The following is a 21,678-nucleotide window of genomic DNA, read 5'->3' as shown; positions in this document are numbered from 1 at the left end:
GAAGTCCTATCAGCTACACATGTTCCTATCGCCGCGCTATCACTCCATCCACTCCTCCCCTCACTAACCCCTCTCTTCCTCACTTATCTCCCTCATGCCCCAGAGATCCGCTCTCTCCTCTACCTCCCCTTTCCTTCCACATTGCCACTCATGTGCTCTCTTAATCATTTAATCATCAGAACTCTGTTCCCGGTCAGACCCAGAGTTGCTGGAGGCACCTTCGCTTCCTCTCGTCATACCAGCAGACATTTATCTCCTCCTCTTCTTCCTTATTAGTCCCCCTCCTAACCCTCCATCTGTGCTGAACATATTCTGATCATCGTTTTGAAGTGGGGCTTATCCATAGTGTATACCCACAGCAGTAGATCAGCCACTTCCATGTTCTGCAAGGTGAAACTACAGTTTTTCTCAAAAGAAGTCTGGTGGCTTAGAAAAGGCAGAGACACCAGCTTCAGTTGCATGACAGAAAGGGGAAGGTAAAGCAGAGAACATTTTCTAAATGTAGCCAACACCTGACACCGATATGGATCTTTTAGTCGTCTCAAATACATTTTGCGGCTGGTATTCAAAATGTGACTCAAGTAAAGGTAAAGAAGAATTGTCACAATGTAAGTATCAAAGTATGCAATGTAAAGAATGGCAGGGATGAATGATGTAATAGATACAGGTGTAAACAGTGCATTTCATTCAAACTGTTTTCGGCTACATATTAATACACAGTTAGTGTTAGTGGGCATTAACAGCAGCAGGAGTACGGTGGCCCACAAGGTGCAAAAGCTCAAAATATTCCCATTAGAAGAAACTCGCTTCAGAAACATCGCACATATAAGAAAAACGAATGTTCACAAACACATGCAAATGAGGAAAAACATCTTGACAAAACCTGTGCAGCATTTAGTAAACAACTTGCCGAAACACGTGCAGAAACTAAAAGCGCTGCATAAGCAAAAAGCTGCGAATAAAAAACTCTGCAAGAAGTTTGAAACACAATGGAAACCAGGGGACACTAAAAAGTGATGCACACAGCTGGGAACGGGGCTCTTGTTGGCGTTGGGGGATTATAAAGTTGGCCTACTGTCACTCTTGTTGGGAATGTGCCTAAAAGTTTGGCTTATTTGAACAATGTGATCAAATCCCTTGCGATATTACTAGGTTAGCTACAGTACCACTGAATGTCGGTCCCCGCTGTGTGCATCACTTTTTAGTGATTTCAGTTATCTTTTGAGCTTCTTGCAGCATATTTTATTTGCAGGGATTTTTGGTAAAAGCTGCGCACGTTTCGTCAATGGGTTGAATGTTTCTAAATGCTGCGCATGTGTTGTCAAGTTGGTGAAGATGTTTCTTCATTGGCCTGCGTTTTGGCACTTTTGTGTTTTTATATTTGCATCGGTTCAAAGTGTTTCCCCTAAAGGAAATGTTTTGGGTCGTTGTAGCGAGTTTCTATCTGTCGGCCACCAGATATAGGACTGACTTTGAATACACTTCCCTATATTCATTGTAATGGAGGGACATTTAACCAAGTTCAATTCTGTAGCTTAATCATATTAACATTATTCAATAGTTTAAATGTGTACAATTGTATGTTTAGTTTACCTTCCACTGCCTTCAATAATCATCTCTCTTTGATTTACCCTCTTTTTTTCCCATCCGCCCCTCCTCTTGGTTAGAATTCCTCCTGTAAAACTCCATCTTTCCTCTCCTCCTCTTTCTATCTCCTCATGTTCATGCCTCTCTCTCTGCTCGCTCTGTGTGTCTCTCTCCCTTTCAGTCCGTTGCATGCCGCTGCCGGAGCCGGAGCACACTCCTCTCTTCTGCTCCTCGTCGACACACACACACACACCACACACACACACACACACACACACACACACACACACACACACACACACACACAGCACACACACACACACACACACACACACACACACACACACACACACACACACACACACACACACACACACACACACACACACACACACACACACACACACCACACAACACACAGCACACACACACACACACACCACACACACACACACACACAACACACACACACACCACACACACACACACACACACACACACACACACACACACCACACACACACACACACACACACACACACACACACACACACACACACACACACACACACACACACACACACACTTCTTCACTACATAAGGACACACAGAGGCAAAAGATCAAGGAAACTAGCAAGAGGATAAAAATGGATAAATGAAGTGCTGTGACTGGGGGAGGCAGGATTAGGAGAGGAAAATAAAATGGGAGAAAACCTCCCTGAAGGAGAGAGATTTCCAAAAATACTCCCTGCTTTGTGTTATTTTTCTCTTTTTTACAGTGTGCCCTCCTTCATTCAGTACCTGTTCTGTGGGATTAACATGACTTAAAATTCAATCAGCCGGCAGCCTGACGGAGCAGCGACAGAGGAGGCAGACAGAGCGCTGCAGCTGTCGAGACCGAGAGAGGGGACGACCGGCGGGAGGAGAGAGAGAGAGGGGGGGGACAGACAGCGCCAGATAGAGATACAGGAGAGAGAGAGAGAGAGAGAGAGAGAAGGGGGTGAGAGATGGGTGTTTTTCCACGGAGCTGAGATAGAGAGAGAGCCGCGGAGACAGGGAGATGTGACGGTTCCAGGAGCCACCGTGGAATGATCCGAGAAACAAGGTTAGTGGTTCCACCTTTTTCATCCGGAGGAGGGAGAATAAGACGTGTTGGGGAAAAGGACGAAAGGAGCAGAGGGAGACTCATCATTGTTTTAGTAGTAGTTGCTTTTGCGAAGTGAACACAGAAGGAGAAGATGCCTTAGAAACGGAATGAAAAGGAAAAAGATTATCAAGGATTTCCAATTGGAAGAATCCGGCTTCATATGCAGCTGCTGCACGGATGCACACACTCCGAGGAACACACTCGTGCAGAAACACACACCGAGTGCAGCTTTAGAGCGGGATAATGAGATTGTCTTCTTAAAGGTGTCGGCTTTTGGAGTTTGATTGACAGGCAAGTGAGGGGAGGGGAGGAGAGGGGGGGCAGACTTCTGAACTGTCTGACATTCATGGCGCTGATCAATAGCCCAATTGTTTCACTAGGCTGCGCGTGTGTGTGTGTGTGTGTGTGTGTGTGTGTGTGTGTGTGTGTGTGTGTGTGTGTGTGTGTGTGTGTGTGTGTGTGTGTGTGTGGAAGAGAGAGTGAGAGAGATGCAGAGGCTGTGTGTGCTTGCAGGAGAGTATCACTGCATGACTACTTAGTGGATGTGTGCGTGGTGTGTGTGTGTGTGTGTGTGTGTGTGTGTGTGTGTGTGTGTGTATGTGCTGCATGACTGTGTGTTTGCATGGTGCTCCTGATGGTGTGTGTGAGACCGAAAAAAAGAAGAGCCAAAGGCGCCTGCTGAGAAGCGCTAAGAGGGTCTCAGAACTATTGATTGTATTTGACAGACAGGTGAGAGGGGCAGGTGGGAGGGAGAGAGACGAAATTAGAGGTGGCATAGTGGGGAAGGAGATTTAAAGAAGCCATAAGAGAGGAGTGCATGTTGGACAGCAGCGGTCAGGAAAGGGGGGATGGATGTGAGGTCAGAAGAGGAGGACATGAAAGTGATAATGGACTCAATGTGTGTGTGATCCATGCGAGTGCACATTAATGGGACACATGTACAGTGCAGTCGGTTCCCCCTGTCACATGTGTCTCCTCTTTCCGCAGGTTTTCCCTCTCTGCACCTCCCTCCAAGGTCATCGATGAACAACTAATTCAATGTGGGAGAGCGAAACACGCGGCGTAGAGCGTGGAGAGCCTCAGCGACACACCCTGGAAACCACTCGGGGAAGAAGTGAGTGATGAGAGGAAGAGGAGGGAGAGCACAGAGTGTGTGAAAGACGAGAGAAGAAGACGGGGCTGCATCAGAGAGGGGCGAAGAGAGGGAGCGAGAAGAGGAGGAGGAAGGTGGTGAGGAGAGGAGGTGAAGATCGCCGCCCACTCCAGGATGCCTTTTGTGTCGATTGACAGCTCCACAGAAAAATGCATCTATGATGGAATCATATCCATAAATAGGATTTAAAGCCGGATCTTTTGCCTGAAGTCTGGATGTTGGAATACCTCAGCCGGGTTCAGCGAGTCACTCGGGATTCTCCAGGTCTTTCTTCACCTACAGAAGCCCTGAGAGGATATTGTGGGATTTCTGCAACCCTCCTTTTTTAAACCTGACACTGACCCACATCCGCCTCCTTTTGATGTGTGTGGAGGCGTGTGTGTGTGAAGGGGTGTAGGACAGGTTCAGCACAATCACACAACCCTATCCCCCCCCCAACACACACTTCAATCCTCCTCCCGCTGGCTTAACACAAGGAGAAACACCTGGGACGAGATCTGTGCTAAACACAACACACACAAACACACAAACCTGGATAACATGTGGAGCTGATTCGGATTACAGAGCCGCACAGACGGAAAAGGTAACGTCCATGTTGTTTCAAACACACAAACATATGCACAAACACACACACACAGTTGGCATACATTGTCCCAGTAAAGGTGAATCAATGTTTGCATGGTTAGCCCTCTTGTGCTGAATCATTGAGCACATCAATGTGGTGAACAACATCAGCACTCACTGGAATGGGAACTCTTTGTACACACACACACACACACACACACACACACACACACACACACACACACACACACACACACACACACACACACACACACACACACACACACACACACACACACACACACACACCACACACACACACACACACACACACACACACACACACACACACACACACACACACACACACACACACACACACACACACACACACACACACACACACACACACACACACACACACACACACACACACACTCTCAGGCCTATAAATAATGAACAGATGAGCATCCATAACAAAAACACAAGAGGCAAATGTCTGAGTACATATGGACGCACACACTCAAATCTTCCACGTGGCACACAATTGTATGTTTTTCCCCTATGCTTCTATTTTAATCCTGACCCCCCCCCCCTCTTTTTTCCTTTGCTCTACATACTGATAGTCCTGCTCTCTGTACGTGTGTGTTTCTGTGTGTGAGTGTCAGCCAGCTGTCCTGTATCAGATTACTCGCTAGTTGCGTTTGAGCTTGGCTTTCATCTGTCACCTTTATGTAAGCTCACCTGTGTGTGCATCATGGTGAGAGTGTGTGGATGGCAGGGCTGAGAGTGTGTGTTTGTTTTTATTTTATTTACGTAAACTTGTCTGAGCGCACATACACAGATTTGGCATACTGACACAGGAGATCAGGCCAACGGAGAGAAGATACGGGAGGAGAAGAGGGCAACGAGAAATGAATGGAGATGGGAGGAGAGGGGAGGAGGGGTGAGGAGGGGTGATGGGCTACGAGAGGTCAGATTATAGGATTGCACTAAGTAGAGTGATAGACTTCTTCAAAAGACAAGGAAAAAGAGAGAGAATAAAGAAAAAACAGGGGGAATTAAAGTGAAATGATGAAGGGTTTATGTTGGGGAATCACATCAGAGGAGGGTCTGATAGAAAATATTGAGACAAAGGAGAATGACTTTGAGACGACACTAACAGACTGAAGGATTCATTGATTAACTGATAAGTGAGATACAAAAGTCACAGTCTTGAGTGAAGAGTGACAAGACGATAAAAAGAATTAGAAGGCGGCACAATCAGACCAAATGCTAAATGATCTGCATAGAGATAAGAATAGAAAGCTCTGTGAGGAAGAAATGATTATAAATGACAGATGGACGTCATTGTGTAGCTTTTATACTGTTGCTCCATTGGCTATAATTAGTCTACCATGAGCCCAAAAAGTCTGTAAAAGATCACCAACGCGTTCAACAACAAGTAATGAGCTTTTTACAGATATTACAACAAGGGGGATGTGTTGTACCATGGGGCTTCTCGTGTAGCCAATTACGAGGCTAACTTTAGGGGAAAGTGAAATGCTACCTTGGAGGAACGTTGATTACCCTGGAAACAAAAGGTATCCGGCACAAAAGCAAAACAACCGCATGTGAAACTATTTTTATGAACAATAAGTGTTTTTGAATTAGTGAGACAGGCTCATTAGTTCCTCTGTTGACAGCAGTTTTGACTCCGGCTTTGAACAAGGGCAGCTCTATTTCTGCAAAGACGATAACTGGATCCTTTTTAAAAGTGTAACAAAGAGGCTTTTTGATATCCATTAAGCAAATCATTATAATTACATAATTGGATTTGCTCTCCAGCTAGTGATAGTGAGGAGAATACAGAGCAGGTAAGTGTCATGCGGTTCAAACGGGGAAACAGAAGCGGAATGAAACGAACATCATCTAAATGATCTTGTTAATCATGTGTCTGTCACTCGGAGGCTGCAGTGAGGGAGAGGCAGGAGCAGATGGGATGCTCACTGGGGCCTCGCCAACACGAGCAGACCGGCAAGTGAATGAAGGAGCAGGGAAGAAAAATGGCTGGCAATGGACCACTTATTGAAAGCAAGTTAAAAAAAAAAGAAGCAGCTAAATTAATCGACCAGTTGCAAGGCCTCTCCCTGTACTCAATCTCTGCTTTCAGGTATAGCACGGCACATATGCAGTTCCTAACAAGCCAATTTACCAATAACATTCATCATTTTTTATAAATCGGGTCCCTGAACAAAAGCATGCTCAGTCATTTCTGGTCTGAATGTGCAGCCTGAAATGAAAACTGTCAGATTTGATCAGCTGTAGCTAGAAAACTCATTAAGCTAATGCTAGCTCTCAGAGTTGGTTGGAAAAGCGGTCTCCAAATGACTTGAATGAATGAATGTTTCCAGACGTTTAGTTTTAAAGAAAGGATACTGCAAAGGCATACTTAAAAAAAGGACTGCATACTAAATATCTGGCTAGTTACAGTTGTTGTTAGTTGAACTTAGTTGTCCCCTTCTGAGCAGGGTTGTGGAAATACTATTGGCTTGATTTAGATTAGACCTGTTATAAGGGTGGAGAAAGAATAACCCATTAAATGTTGGAACAGATCTGAAAATACAGCGTTAATATTCCACTAAGGCATTGGTGAAGGTTGTTCTCTCCTTGATTTCTCTTCTAGTTTTTAAGCTACAACAGAAAAAGGCATTTAGGATGAGAGCTGTTTTTCGGGATCCATGTTGACAGCTTCAACAACAGAGACCTAGTTAAAGCATCTAAGCTGTGATTGGCTGTTTTCTGTTCTGGGGAGGGTTCTGACAAACGGTTCATTTAGGAACAAGGAGTGAAAAGGAAGGGGATGAGGGGGAAAGATTGATATGAATTGATCAAAAACTGGTGACCAACTTAATCCCCACATGTAGTAGATACAGGAGGACAACCACAACAAAAAGAGGCACACAAAGACATCAGAGACGATGATAAATGACATGTAGGGTGTCACACACCTTTCTGATTCTCCCAGCTCTCAATCAAGGCGAGAAGAGAGAGATTGGAAACCCTGAAGCAAGGGAGGCATGGTCAGAGTCAGGAAGTTTGGCATTTGATGGATGAAAGGAGGGACGAATGAATGACAAATGGCAGAGGGAGAGGAGTGAAAGGCTGAGGAGGGAGGGACGGAGAATCAAAGGACGAGACATCAGGACACTGTCAGCAGCTAAAGGAAGAGGAGAGGAGATGATGGACGGAGGGGTGTGGAGCGATAGCGTGATGAAGAGACGGACTGTTTAAGATAGGGAGGAACACTCAGAGGAGGAAGAGAGTAAGTAATGAAGAATGCAGGAAGAGGAGCGACGACACTTGAGAGGTGGTGGATAAGAGGGGGCGGGGCTAAGGGAATAGAGAGGACAGGAAAGTAACAAAGCACTGGGTGATTGATCAATGAATGAAATTAGAGGAATGTTAAAAGGATGAGTAATTAGACTGTAGTAAGACGGGTGAGGAGTGTCAAATAAAAGCATGGAAGGAAGACGAGTATGAAAGGAGAGATGAAGGAGAGACTAAGAGGCTCCCCAGTCAGAGGTGGAAGTGACGCGTCGATACATAAGAAAACGCGCAGTGCAGCAGTAAGTTAAGATAGAGGGATGAGAAGATGAGTAATTAAACTGTTGACAGTCTGTTTAGGCACAGCAGGCGCCTGATGAGCAGAAAAAACTGTAACCACAGCAACCGCTGGAGACTGACGGAGGGGAGTTTTGGGGGGGAGGAGAAATGGGGGGAGAGCCAACTGTGAAAGGGTGTGTGTGTGTGTGTGTGTGTGTGTGTGTGTGTGTGTGTGTGTGTGTGTGTGTGTGTGTGTGTGTGTGTGTGAGGCAAATGGCGAGGGGGAATGGAGAGTGGGAAATGAGGGATGAAAGAGAGCATGAATAAGAAACGAGGGGAGGGGAGAGGAGAGGAGAGGAGAGGGGGAGGTGTCTGCAGGTTCTAGGAAATGCCTAAAAACCGATACTCCCTGGCTGGGAAATTCACAAATCAGGATTAGAAGGATGTCCACATATCTGTGAAAGATTATTCAGTAATACTGATTTAAATCTATAAACCCACATTTCAATATTCGGTTTAGAAATATTGTTCAGATATGCAGACTGGCTTACAGAATCTCACAAAGTACTTTCTTCGCTTATCCTGCTTTGTAAAGAATACTAAACCTGTGGAGAGGGAAAAGGAAGAGAGGGCCTCCATGTACACAGCTAGGATGCGTTCAGGGCCAATTAGGAAAGTGCATGTTCATATCCAAGCCAGCACTAACACCTGTTCAGCCTTATATGTCTAAAATGTGAGGAATGGGTTTATTTAATTGAATGGAGGAGCAGATGGGTTGCATTTAGCACACTGAGGCTCCAACCACTGAGCAGCTTCATTATTAATGTATCTGTTTATGATTTTGTCATTAGACGTTATAAAATGTCAGAAAATCGTGAAAAAAACAATGTCTTAAAATAAAGAAAACATGGTGCATCTCAGGGGTTTTTGCGATTCCTTTAGGCAGTTCTTGGATAAAAAAAATTCAACAATGACTTTTTGGAAACATTTGCAAGGATCCATCCTCTTGCAGTTGGTAGGAGCCCCACTGCTACGTGTTGCCACCTCCTCTCTGACAGCTGTGTACTCAACACATGCAGTAGGTTGTAAGATGCTCAAGTGAATCATGCTGCCGAACACAGCGTGGGTGAACACTGTCAGAAGAAAAGCGGGCTTGTACTTAGTCGACAACGCATACAATGTAGTCAAAGTCTGACAGCCGAGCACAGAGCGTCCCTGCCTCTATCAGCTCTGCTAAGCACCAGAATATGAGACGCAGTGATAAACAAACTCAAGGGGAAATCGGTTTCTCTCGCTGGCTCATTGCAGCACGCTGTTGTTCTGCCTTTATTAGTGTCCCACATCAGGCAAGAGAAATGTCTTTGTGGTGAGTTACAACGCGGTTTGTGATTCATTATGGCTGAGAGTAGCCTCAGTGATCAAACATGTCTGATACTAATACGCCACAACAAAGTAATCGTTGAAAGTTATTTCATTCCCCCAGCCACCTCTTATCCCTAGACTTCTGTATTTTCCTATTTCTGTTTTATAGCGTCGGTAGAGATAAGGGAATGAACACAGGAGAAAAAGTAAGAAATACAAGAAGAGTAAAAAGTGAGCCTGCCCTCAGCTTAGGCAATGCTAAGTTGACTATCACAGATACGATTTTGACAACAAAATACTACGCGTTTCTGTACAGAGAATCATGCAAAAGCACCATTTTGTATCATGTGTTTAGCACAGATGCACATTTTCTTGAAAAAAGCATTGAAAAATTAATAATCAGCTAAAGAAATCGTAGTTTACCAAAACTACCAATTAGTCTAAAAATAGACTAAAAGTGGGATGCCCTTGGAAAATAGGAGATGCTTTAGTGAAGAAAGAGTTGAGTTTATGTATGTGCATGTGCATGCTTAGGATTAATCAAGACATATATCAAAGTGATTCACAGGCTGCTCGGCATGTCATTATCCCACTGGGCTGGATGCAGGGCGCTGATTGGCTAACTATTCCCTTACTCAGGATTTCCCCTTAGAAAAGTAGGAGCCCTGCTGAATCATCACACACACACTTTTTGCCATGCAGTATCCTGTCGTGTAAGCCAATCATGTTCCATATAAACGACGCCACAGGAATTCTGATTGGGCTGGAGATGTGGTGTGTTTATGTGTCTCTTGATCGTCCGGTGTTTGTGTTGAGGGTCGCACAATTTTCTTGATTACCGTCAGCTATGTAAACACACACAGGTGCACACAACACACACTGCAAATATGGCTGAAATGCAAGAATGAAGATGGACATGGTGGAAATTGAGAGAGGGAAGAGATGAGGTAGCAAGAGGATGGAGGAATGAAATGGATAAGGAGACAGAGAAATTAGGTTTATAGACAAAATGGTTGGGCCAGAAAGCCCCAGAGAGGATATGAAGGAGGGATGAACAGAGGAGGAGGAGGAGGAGGAGGAGGAGGAGGGAGGAGGAGGGAGGAGGAGGAGGAGGAGGAGGAGGAGGAGAGCAAACTGCAAGCGTGTTGTGTTCAGGGTGAGTGGCAGGTCAGTTATTTTGCTACACTTGTGATATTGTGTGTCGTGCAAAGGCAAATCCGTGGGCGTAAGCAGAACTGTATTTTAAGTAAGTGTTTGAGTGCAAGTTTGTGAGTGAGAATTTGAGAGGAGAAAATTAGGATTAGAAACTGAAGTTTTCTTGCATGACCAGCTGATGGCTGCTAGCCCAACACACAGCACAGAAATCCTACCAAAAAACAGCCTACTGCACTACCACACAGGAACATCATTACAACATTCAAGTAGCATTCATTTGGACACAGTTTGATGCAAACACTGGGACACATTCCAAACCATTACAGGTGGGCCTGACATGAAGGGCTCCAAATACATAGCCTTGAAGTATGTCATTACATGCAGACTTTATTCTAGCATGAGTCCAACATTCTACCTTTTGTTGGCCTCTACCATTTCCTAAGGGAGATACCAAGCTCCTTAGCGGCTAAATGCTGCACTATGTTCTCAAGCTAGTTGTAAACTGGGTCTGGGAGCTGATTGCTTTCGAGCAGGTAGCGAACTGTGGGGTTCTTTAGCTGATCAAAGGAAAAAAGCTGCCTTCTGGTCAAAAACGCTACTAGACGATAAACTGAAACTAAACATTGAGATCTGTAAAGATATAGGAACTGGAGATTGAGGTAATACTTTCTAGGATAACCTCCACAAGCAACCTTTCACATACATTGTACACATAGAGAATGCAAATCACAGATGCCCAGATCATTTCTCCCACATTCAGCACAATATGTAATCTGCATCAAAAGATGAGCATGTGGCAAACACAATCAGCTATTCATTTTTTGTCTTTATCAGCCTCCATCTTAAACCAGTTTACTGTGCAACTTAATTAGATGCAACTGTGCTATTGCCATCTGGAGTAAGGGAGCATCAAAACAAAGCAGTATTAAGCCGCCTCTCTGGCAAAGATATGACAATTATGCAGCATTACAACAATATTTCCCTCCTGGCATAGCAGTGCTGCCACCTCCTGAGCGCTTGCATTGCTTTATGTCCATGACTGTATCTGTAGGGCTTTGAGAGATATATAGAATGATACTTCGCTAGAGTTTACAGAAGGACTTTCACAAGTGATAATGCTGTGATCCCACGTTGCAGTGTAGTGTGACATTGAAGCATTGCAAGAGAAAAATAAACCTTCTGTGTGAAAGAAAATGCACAAACAACCCCAAGCACGAGGCTGGATACCACTACACAAATACTGATCTTCAAGCAAGACTAAATAGTGGATATGAGTTACAAATTGAAGCGAGGGCTTCACAACGGATCATGCAAGGGCTGCTTCCTGGCATGATCCGAGTCAGCGAGGTGCCAAGGAAAATCATTGTCACCTCTGCTGTTTGCCAATTCAATTTACCTCCCACAAAATGTGATCCCCGAGCTGTGCAGCCGTGCGGGTTTTCAAAGGGGAGGAAACTAAATTACAAAAGCTCGGCAAGGAGTGGGAGATTGGCTGCTACAGATATAGCACAACAATGAGAGAGAGGTGCTGAGGAAAGTGTGGTCGTTGAGTCGGTGGATTGCAAAAGTGTAGTTTATTATGTTAGCAGTTAGATGGGATTTGAAAGTCTTTAAACAAGTTTCATAGGGTCATTTATCATTTAGTTTTATGATGATAACTGCTAATGAATTACACTTTTATCATTCTTTATCTATTTGGTCACTATTGCTTTGGATATTATTTTCAGGAAAAATTATGTGAGAGTTTGGATTCAATTTATAATTATAGTCAGTTATGTTTTAGATGAATCAACTCTTTGTTAAAAAATGTCAAAAAAAGTTGAAAAATGTTTGTCCTAATTTCTCTAATTACAAGGTGATGTCTTTAAATGTCAATCCAGAACCCGATGAGGTTCACTTTATTATGCTAAGAAGCAGAGAAAAGGCGTACAACTCCATTGAGAAAGGCTCAAATAAACATTGTTTGCATAAAACAGTGCTTAGTTAATGGACTGTCAAAATACTTTGGGATTATTTCTCTGTCTAATCACCGCGGCTCTTCTCAACAGCACTTTAATGCTTCATTGCCCAAGCACTAATGCCCAAAGATTTGGAACAAACGGGAGTAGGGTACCAGCGGGAACACAAAAACCTTTAGGGGGGCAAAGATGTGAGCCGTGACTTTAAGTAGAAAAATCTACTCCAGTTAAAAGGCCCACGAGTTCAAGGCCTACTTAAAGCTGCGCCACTTGAAATGTTCTTGTCCGTCATTGCACAAGTCTTAACGGTTCACCGATTCACAGCCTGTGGTAAATCAGAGCGTTAACGCTGCCTCCTGGTTTTAAGAATATCAGACGCTTCTTGCTGCCTTGCATTTGTACATCAGAGAAGATGCCTGGTTTCTAAAACAGGAATACTTCCAACAGAATCAAAAGGTACCACTGCTTTTCATCTTTTTAACAAAGCTCTTGAGTTCATTAAATACTCTATTGCTTATCTGTGCGGAGTAGATGCACAGTGTGGGAGCCTTTATAAAAAGCACAACTTTAAATCCTCCACACATATAATTACTATGTTTTCACTTCAAACATAATAACTGCTGAAGTGTTGCCATGTTAGAAGATTATAGATACTTTTTAAGAAGTGCTTACTTAAGATAAGGTGCTGTAGTAGCCAAACACATTCTACAATTTCCCTCAGTTGTGATCAGACGCTCAAAACTCAATTTTCTCAACATCAAACGTCTGACTTTTTTTCAGTCCTCATGCAAAAGCTGTGAAATGTGCATCAGCGAGACAAAAACAAGTATTTATATAAGCATTTAACGCATAAACTAATGAAGAAGAGTAAAACGTAACAAACAAAAACATTTAAAAAATCTGACTGTGCACCGTTCCAGGAATATAATTAATAATAAAAAATCAGCAAAATAGGACGGCTTCCAACAGGATTAAGTCAGAGAGGGTGGTGCATACAGATGGGTGTACACATGCTGATACTGAGCCACACACACACACACACACACACACACTTGGGAAGAATTAGTTGAGAACTGTATTATTTTGGAGCCCTGCTGTGCAAAGACTGCAGTTCTTTTATTTGAAAGAGAATACACTTCGGTGATTTTCTCAGATTTCCCATTTCTCTCCCTTCACCACAACCATTTACCTCAGGGGTTCTGTGAGTCTTTTGCATCAATACCCCCTATACAGCGAAGAAAAAGCAATAACTGTACAGATTACAAATCAAATTAAACATCTAGCAATGGGAAAATACAGACATCTTTTTTTTTTAGACAACGTCGGCAATTTATAGGGAAAACATGGGATCCAATCCAAGTGTCTCCACCCATGGCTTAAGAACTACCAATGTGATTCTTGTGAGCAGATATTTGGATATTAAAGCAAGTAAACATGTACTATTTGAAACCCAAAGTACAAATATGAACCAGAAAACCTGACCTCTTCCCTCCTCCAGATCTTTACCTCCTCCCAGTCTTCTCACCTCCCTGATGCTGCAGCCTCATAAACTCACTTTCAACACCGCTCTCCCTTCCCCTAATCAAATCCTCTCTCCCCTCCCTCATCCCTCTCTCTGACAGTGACGGATGGCGGCCTTCACCCGTTTATCGCCTTTACATATTTCTCTGCCCATCCGCTTAACGACGCACATTCATACACACCGACTCTTCATCCCTCTTTCTTCCCATCTTCCTCAAACTCCCACCCCCTCCTTATTCACTCTCTTCCCACCGGGGTTCATTGTGCTCCAATTCTACACTCCATCTTGTGCGCTCCTCTCCCATTTCCCTGTCTTTTTGTCTCTGTATTTCACGCGGTATTTCTTTTTTTTGGTCCGTTTCCATATCCAATGTTGTACTCCTCTCCACCGCGCTTTCTATACACTCGGGGAGTCTAAAGAGGACCGAATACGACAGAGGAATGACAGTGGAGTGATAGTATCAAAAGGATGAGTGGGCCTACAGTACACACGACTGCCGCACCAAGAGGCTATGTGGGCGTCCTTTTGTTCCATGCCTGGAGAGGCAGAGAGAGAGTGTGCATGTGTCGGCCTCCCTGTAATTATGATTGTGTGGGAAGACTGTTTTGGTATGCTGCCGGTTGTTTCTCTATGCACCTAATATCAAGGGTCTGGATTATGAGTAAGAGTGCATGCTCGGAAGCTTTACTTTGATTGAAGGACCTCTGCGTGTCTGAGTCCATATATTTGACTTTCAGATTAAATGATGCTCTCGTAAACCAATTGTATCAATATTCAGATCACATTTTCTTTAACTCTTACCTTTATTTAGCCACACCTAGCAATCAAACATTACATTAGCAGGCAGAGGCTTTGACTGGAGCCTCTCTGTGGATGTATTCTCACTCCAATCAGATCTGTGGATTACTGTGCTTGTGATAAGTGGCTTTCGAGAGCTAATACAAATCCCCTTGTTTATAAACACTGCGACATTCCCTAAGTTGATTTAAGTCGATTACAGGCTAATGGCATTCACGCACATTCGAGAGGGATTCACAAACATATATGCAGACTTGGAAAATATACATACACATTCATCAGTATTCATCAACATCATCGAGGCTGGCATTTAACAGGGCCTGACATTTATATTAGTCCAAAGCGAATTAAAGACTGTGACCAAAGAGGGAATTAAGCCCTAAAGTGCAATAGGTCTTCTGTGTGAGATAACAAGCGGACACATTAGAGCCTTCTAGTCATGCCTGGAACACCTCCTAATTGCCTGGGTTTTGTTTAGGTTCCAAAGCAACACCATTAATGGAAGTTCATCGTTCCAAAGTGTCATATTTGACGGGGTTTGTCCTCGCATAAAAGAAAGAGTCACCCTCCTGGGGATGCGATGGGCGTTTAGAAAGAAACTTCTGGAAGTTAAGTTAAGGTTATGTTCCTTCGAGTCGTGCTCCAACACCGAGCAGTTCCCTCCACGGACGCTTTTAGCTCGTGTTCTCACTCTCTTTCCACCCGCCTGTGTGTTGCTCTCTGGAGGTTTGAAGGTTCATGCAGGGTAGCGCAGCGATCCAGATTTCTCAAAAATAGAGGAAGCAAAAGAACAAACAACAATAGCGAAAAAAGCGAAGCGTCTGCAGACCCTTAAACGGCACATACTTCTTAAAAACACACACCTAGCCAAATGCACATTTCTTTTTAATGGGATTTTCACACACGCCTGCACACAGGGTGTTCTTGTACGTTTCTGTTTATTTCATCTTCTCTGTCTGATGTCTTTTCATGTCGTGATTCAATCCTCTCCTTCTCTATCTTTCCCTGACTGACTCTTTATTCTTTTCCCTCCCCATAAGTAGCATGTAAGTAGTGTGTGTGTGTGTGTGTGTGTGTGTGTGTGTGTGGTGTGTGTGTGTGTGTGTGTGTGTGTGTGTGTGGTGTGTGTGTGTGTGTGTGTGTGTGTGTGTGTGTGTGTGTGTGTGTGTGCGTGCGTGTGTGTGTGTGTGTGCGTGCGTGCGTGTGTGTGTGCGTGCGTGCACATCTGTGCATCCCTTCTTATTGCAAATTCAGCTGCAAACTCTTAAGAGCAAGGGAAGGGTCCCCAAGTGCAGGGAAATGTCACATTAAATCACACACAGTAACACACACACGGTCTAGACCAGCATGGTGAGGCTAACCGTATGCATTGTTGTGAGTAGATACAAGTTGATGGTCGTACCACACCATGTGTAAGATAAGACTTTATTGATCCCAGAGGGGAAATTCTAATGCCTCAGCAGCTTAAGTAAAAAGACCAAAGAGGAAGGTGAAGATAAGGAAAACTGATATCAAAAGCTACATTCAGTACACAGTTTCAATGCCTGAGAAAAGTAGAAGCAGCAATGTGGATCATTATAAGTTATCTGATATGTCAAATATCTCGTATGAACTACAGCCCAATGATAAACTGACTCATCTTGTAGGCTATCATTTTCTCATTTATTCTTTTTTATGTCATGATAAACTGAATATTTGAAAAAGATCAAAAAAGACATCATATTGGATTCTGGGAATTGGTGATTGGAAATGTGACGTTTTCAGGATCTTTTTCTTCTTACATATTATAGGATAACGAAAGAACAAAAACTAACCATATTATGGTTAGTCTATATTAGGAAAGATCTTCAACTCTATAAAAGGTACACTGAGTGGGGATGCAATACATTCAAAGTTTGGCTGGCTGAAGTCGAAATGTTTTTATTTAAAAAAATAAACATTTGATGGCACCTACTGCTGCATATTTGTGTCAACTCTTGAATATATTTGCATAAAAGAGCAGCTATTTTCCACAATATTGAACATTCAATTTAAACTACATTCTGTGGAAACGACTCACATCTTTAAATGTTGTGTCCAAACGAGTTCATGTTCAGACACCACGCCTCAGTATACGAAGTAATGCTCTGAAGAAACACCCTACATACCTGTACAAATCAATGACTTGAAAGATTACCACCTTTAGATGTGAGAGACGAGTAACACGATAGATAAAGAAGCAAGGATGAGAGAGGGGGAATGAGCAGGAGGGGAGGGGTGTAAATGGATGGGACAGGGAGCTATCCATCACTCTGGGTCAGATCGATCACTACACGACAGATCGGTTACACCCAACCTGTGCATGTGTGTGTCAGAGAGCTTCAATACTGCACTGCTCTAGGTGCAAATGAGATCTGCTCACTAATAGAGGGGGGAGAAGAAGGCTAAATCATGTGTGGATCTAAGAGTTGGTAGGAGAGGGAGCGGGAAGGAGACTTGAAGGGCAGCAAGTGATAGAGAGACAAGACAAAAAGATGGGTAGGGGAGGTGCAGGAGGGGAAACATCAGGGAGAATGTGGTGTGGTAGAGCTGTGACTGATAACATTGTCGTACTCAGGTTGCCTCAAGGGCAGACAAGACAGAGAGAAAGGAGGGAAATGTAGAAATGTACAGAGGAGCCAGAGGGGTAAAGAAGAAGGCGAGCAAGGATGGAAAGAAACGGAGAGAAACACACAAGGAGGGGCACGGCAGTGAGAGATAAATGGGAGGGGATAGATGGCAGAGATACAAAGAACTACCCGTGGTAATAGAGTCAGAGGAAGAAGAGGAGAGGTAGGTAAGGAAGAGGGTTACTGTGTGTGAAAGGGAAAAGATGGGAGGGCTTTCACAAGGGCAAGGCCAAGGCAGGAACTAAAGACAATGCAGGTAGAGACAAAGATAGAAGGACATGAGAAAGAGCTCAAGAGGAAGTCATAATGAGAGTGAGAGAGAGAAAGAGCAGGAGCAGGGCTGAAATAGAGTAAAGGATCACAAAAAAGGAGGGATGAAGGAAAGATAAAGGTCAAATGACAGAGTGGAGACACACAGGTGGCGCAACAGGAGAGTGCGTGAGTGTATTGACATTAAGCGAGCCGGGCTAAAGTAAGCTGTCTGAGGAGCAGACATTAGCAGAGCACGGGGTGGGGGGGCTGGTCCAGCTCAGTGTACGGCAGCCACCGACGTTATGGCAGACGCGTTTTCACCCACAGTTCACTTTTTCTCGGGCATTTTTACTTTTTAGTATTCAAGACTCAACGGGAGCTCGGGATGGGTTCTTCTCACTGCAGGCATTCGTGCCCCCCCCCCCCCCCCCCCCCCGCAAACCTCAAACGTACTAATGCTGCAAGCAAGTTTGTGAAACTGATGACAACGGGCATGAGGAGATTTCTATCTGGTATTTCTAAGTTGAGCTTTAGGTTTGGAAAGGGTACCAAGTTCCTGGTAGTCATTAGAGCTCCCTACAGCAACCAAGCTCTACTCCAGTATTAAGAGCTAAGTAGCAAAAATAGACAACAAAAGCAGTGTTTTCCAACACATCAGTCCTTGTAGGCTATTAAAGGTCTTTGAATGGACACAGGCTTGCCTTTCTTCCAAATCAAATAGCATTTTTCTCCTTAACAACAGTAATAGCCCATCAGTGTAATGTTCTGCGCAAAGACCCTATTTCAAAAGGAAATGCATGACATTAAGGAAGCAATGATACCATTCATTGGAGCCTAAAGTTATCCATAAGTAATGTATTTCCGTCAAATAAGACAGATACTTCTTATCACTTTCATTTCTTTTACAGAGAAAGCGTTTCGGTAAAATGTATCATTTCAGGCAATAGTTTTCTTTATCTTCACGAATGGAACACTGTAGTCTGTGTAATAGAGCCGCCATTCTGAAAGCAAACCATATATTCGGGAAGAGGGTGCAAACTTCTGCTTTCGTATCGATGCTTCTTCAATATCCGAGCTAAATTGTAAACCCCGCTTCTAGTTTCACACAGAAAGAGCAAAGCTAGCACATAATGGAATAAATATTGAGCCGGCAATTTGCGTCAACCTGTAAAGTCAGCATGATATACGGCCGTGTCTTGGCGTTACTCAAAGTATTAGGTTGCATACAATATATATCACAGTACAACCGCCCGCCTCAGGACTCGGCTGCACGAGTTCCCAGATCGCTCGGCATTAAAATGCAGCCGCCTTTCTGCACCGATGCTCGTGTTTCTGTCTGTCTGCGTCTGACTCACCATCTCATTCTCCTTCTCCTCTCCCCAGTCACAGAGGCAGTGACTGTTATCAACACTCCCTGTCACTCTCTGTATCTAGATGACAGTTGCTATGACAACTATTATGCATGCCAATCAGTGGCGGTGACTCATCTCTACACCTTATCACATGTATGCTGTATTAACTGTTGTGCAGCACAAAGAATGTGTTACTGGGTGATTTCTGAGATTATAATGGAGGTGTTGTAGGTCTTGTACTTCACTCAAACTTGAGATGAACCCAGTTTGATTCTCTGACCCGCAGTGTTGAGAAGGTGTTCGATGATATAACAAGTCAAATCCTCTCTTCCAGGTTTCTAGGTAACTGTTACTATGGGGACTGTCTGTGTTCAGTCATTTGGGATGTTGTTGCTAGGCGATAAGCTGTAGTGGTGAGGAGGTGCAAGTGTATATAGAGACACAGCAAGAAAGCATGTATTGCATGGGCGTCCACCATTCCTCAATATGGATTTTATTGTATGCTATGAAGTGAGCATTAGAGCAGAGTGGTGCTCATTTTAGAGGAGGCATAGCCCACACACTGTGAGTATATCAAGGTCCTGTTCCAGGTCTGTCTAGTCAGAGTAGGTGGAAGACAGGGACGCAGAATAAAAACACACTTCAGACGTCTCTTATGAAACAACTCTGTCTCAAACCTATTCTGCTTTTTTTCTTCCTGCAGGTCTGTGGATCGCCAGGCGTTCTACCATGCCTGTCCCCCCACCCCTCAATCCCTGCAGACAAAAACACCTGCCCCACACACACCCCCATCCCGAACAAAGGGCAGAACACTCCCCTCCCCTCTTCCCTCCATCCATCCCCTCTCTTTCTTTTCTCCCCGCTCTCCTCGTCTCATCTTTGCCCTCCTCATCCCAGCTCGTCCACTGCGCGTGCCCCAGGGCTCCGAAAAGAACACTTCCCGAATCGGCCCCTTTCCCGGCGTTCCACTGGCTGTCTCTGGTCACATGCTGCCTGCTGCCTTCGCTGATTGGAGCAGGGGAGACGTGGGGCATGGTCTCGACCTGTCCCTTCCACTGCGTGTGCCGAAACCTTTCCGAGTCGCTCAGCACGCTCTGCGCCGACAAGGGCCTCCTTTTTGTCCCTGTGAACGTTGACCGGCGCACCGTGGAGCTGCGACTGGCCGACAACTACATCACGGAAGTGGGCGGGATTGACTTTGCCAACATGAGCGGATTGGTGGATTTAACTCTGTCGAGGAATACCATCAACCTGATCCGACCCATGACCTTTGGTGACCTCGAGAGTCTGCGCTCACTGCATCTGGACGGTGAGCCGAAACAGTCAAACTATTCGAAGAAAAATACAATCCTGCTGATTAAAACTATTAGGATTTGGTCAAATAATTACATCATTGTGTGTCTAGGTAATCGCTTGATAGCAGTGGGACCCAGGGACCTTGCAGGGTTGGTCAATCTGCAGCACCTGATCATCAACAACAACCAACTGATCAAAGTCTCCGTCCAGGCCTTCGACGACTTCCTGCTCACACTGGAAGACCTCGACATGTCCTACAACAACCTCAGGAGGTAAGCTTTGCCTTTGTTGTGATCACCCACACGCATCAAATGTACCCTGCTGTGCTTTGTTAAGTAGAAACTGAATGTAATGCTCTGCTCAAGCGGTCTCAAGCGCATACTGAAGAAGCACAGCTCAGCTCCCAAAATGTCAAGGCACAGTGGAAACACCTATGATCAGTCAGCAAAAATAATGAAGAGGAACCGGCTCAAACTGCTGAGGCCGGGAGGAGAGGACTAAAAGCTCAGGAAAGTCAAAGTGAATCAATTTTGATGAGGTCCTAATTTTCTTTGACTTCGATTTTGTTAAGATTTGACGAGTGGACGTCTGAGCTGTGAGTGTGGATTGCTACAGCTTTTCTAAACGGTTTGTCATTTACCGCACTGGGTAGCACTCTACTCATCTCTTTCTAGCACAATGGAGACGACATCTCTATGCATTCCTCTGGACTAAATTATAAGTCAGAACAAAGAACATATTCTCCATCACCCTTCTATTCTCCTCTTCACACTGTCCCACTGCGTTGATGGATTCTGCAGCTTTTGGCTGTCAGTTCTGATTAAGACGTTTCATTCGTCTGCTCTACACGAGCTCTCTGGACGCTCTCCAACATCCACCAGGCTATATGTGTAGAGCTTTAATGACCAATACATTAACAGCTGCTGTTTGCGGAGTATTCTTTACAGACAGATGTGAGCCTGCGTCACTGATTCTTTCTTTATTTGAAGGCCTCAAAGGGCGTTTATTAGAGATGTATAGAGGTGAAAGGGGAAGACAGAGGGGAGGACATTGGCTGAATGTGCGGTCAGCTCGTATCCAAACAACAATTATTTCTAATGAAGGTTACAAATGCTCAAAGCTGGTGACACAACACAACATATAAAAACAGAGGAAGAGATTATCCTATCTATCTATCTATCTGGAGGAAAATTGTAGACATTTGATGTCTCCGGAGTCTTTGAATGACATAAATACTGTTTATAGCAGAGTTTTAAAGCAAGCTTGCTGAAATGATTATGTTGTCATCTGCTCTACCTT

At 44.2% G+C, this 21,678-nt stretch overlaps 2 protein-coding genes across 2 annotated transcripts in view; one reads left to right on the top strand and one right to left on the bottom strand.

The window, feature by feature from the left end:
- The window catches only part of pcxb (pyruvate carboxylase b), a 344,298-nt gene that overhangs the window by 104,039 nt on the left and 218,581 nt on the right, over window positions 1–21,678 (bottom strand).
- LOC117551877 (leucine-rich repeat and fibronectin type-III domain-containing protein 4) overlaps window positions 5,438–21,678 on the top strand; it is a 34,391-nt gene continuing 18,150 nt past the window's right edge. The window contains 3 exon segments of the mRNA XM_034224986.1: window positions 5,438–6,034; window positions 19,787–20,392; window positions 20,489–20,651. Coding sequence (XP_034080877.1) covers window positions 19,813–20,392; window positions 20,489–20,651 — 743 coding nt within the window. The 5' untranslated portion in view covers window positions 5,438–6,034; window positions 19,787–19,812.

This window comes from Gymnodraco acuticeps, unplaced genomic scaffold (genome assembly GCF_902827175.1).
Source record: "Gymnodraco acuticeps unplaced genomic scaffold, fGymAcu1.1, whole genome shotgun sequence".
NCBI lineage: Eukaryota > Metazoa > Chordata > Actinopteri > Perciformes > Bathydraconidae > Gymnodraco > Gymnodraco acuticeps.
This window is presented reverse-complemented; position numbering and strand designations above follow the sequence as displayed.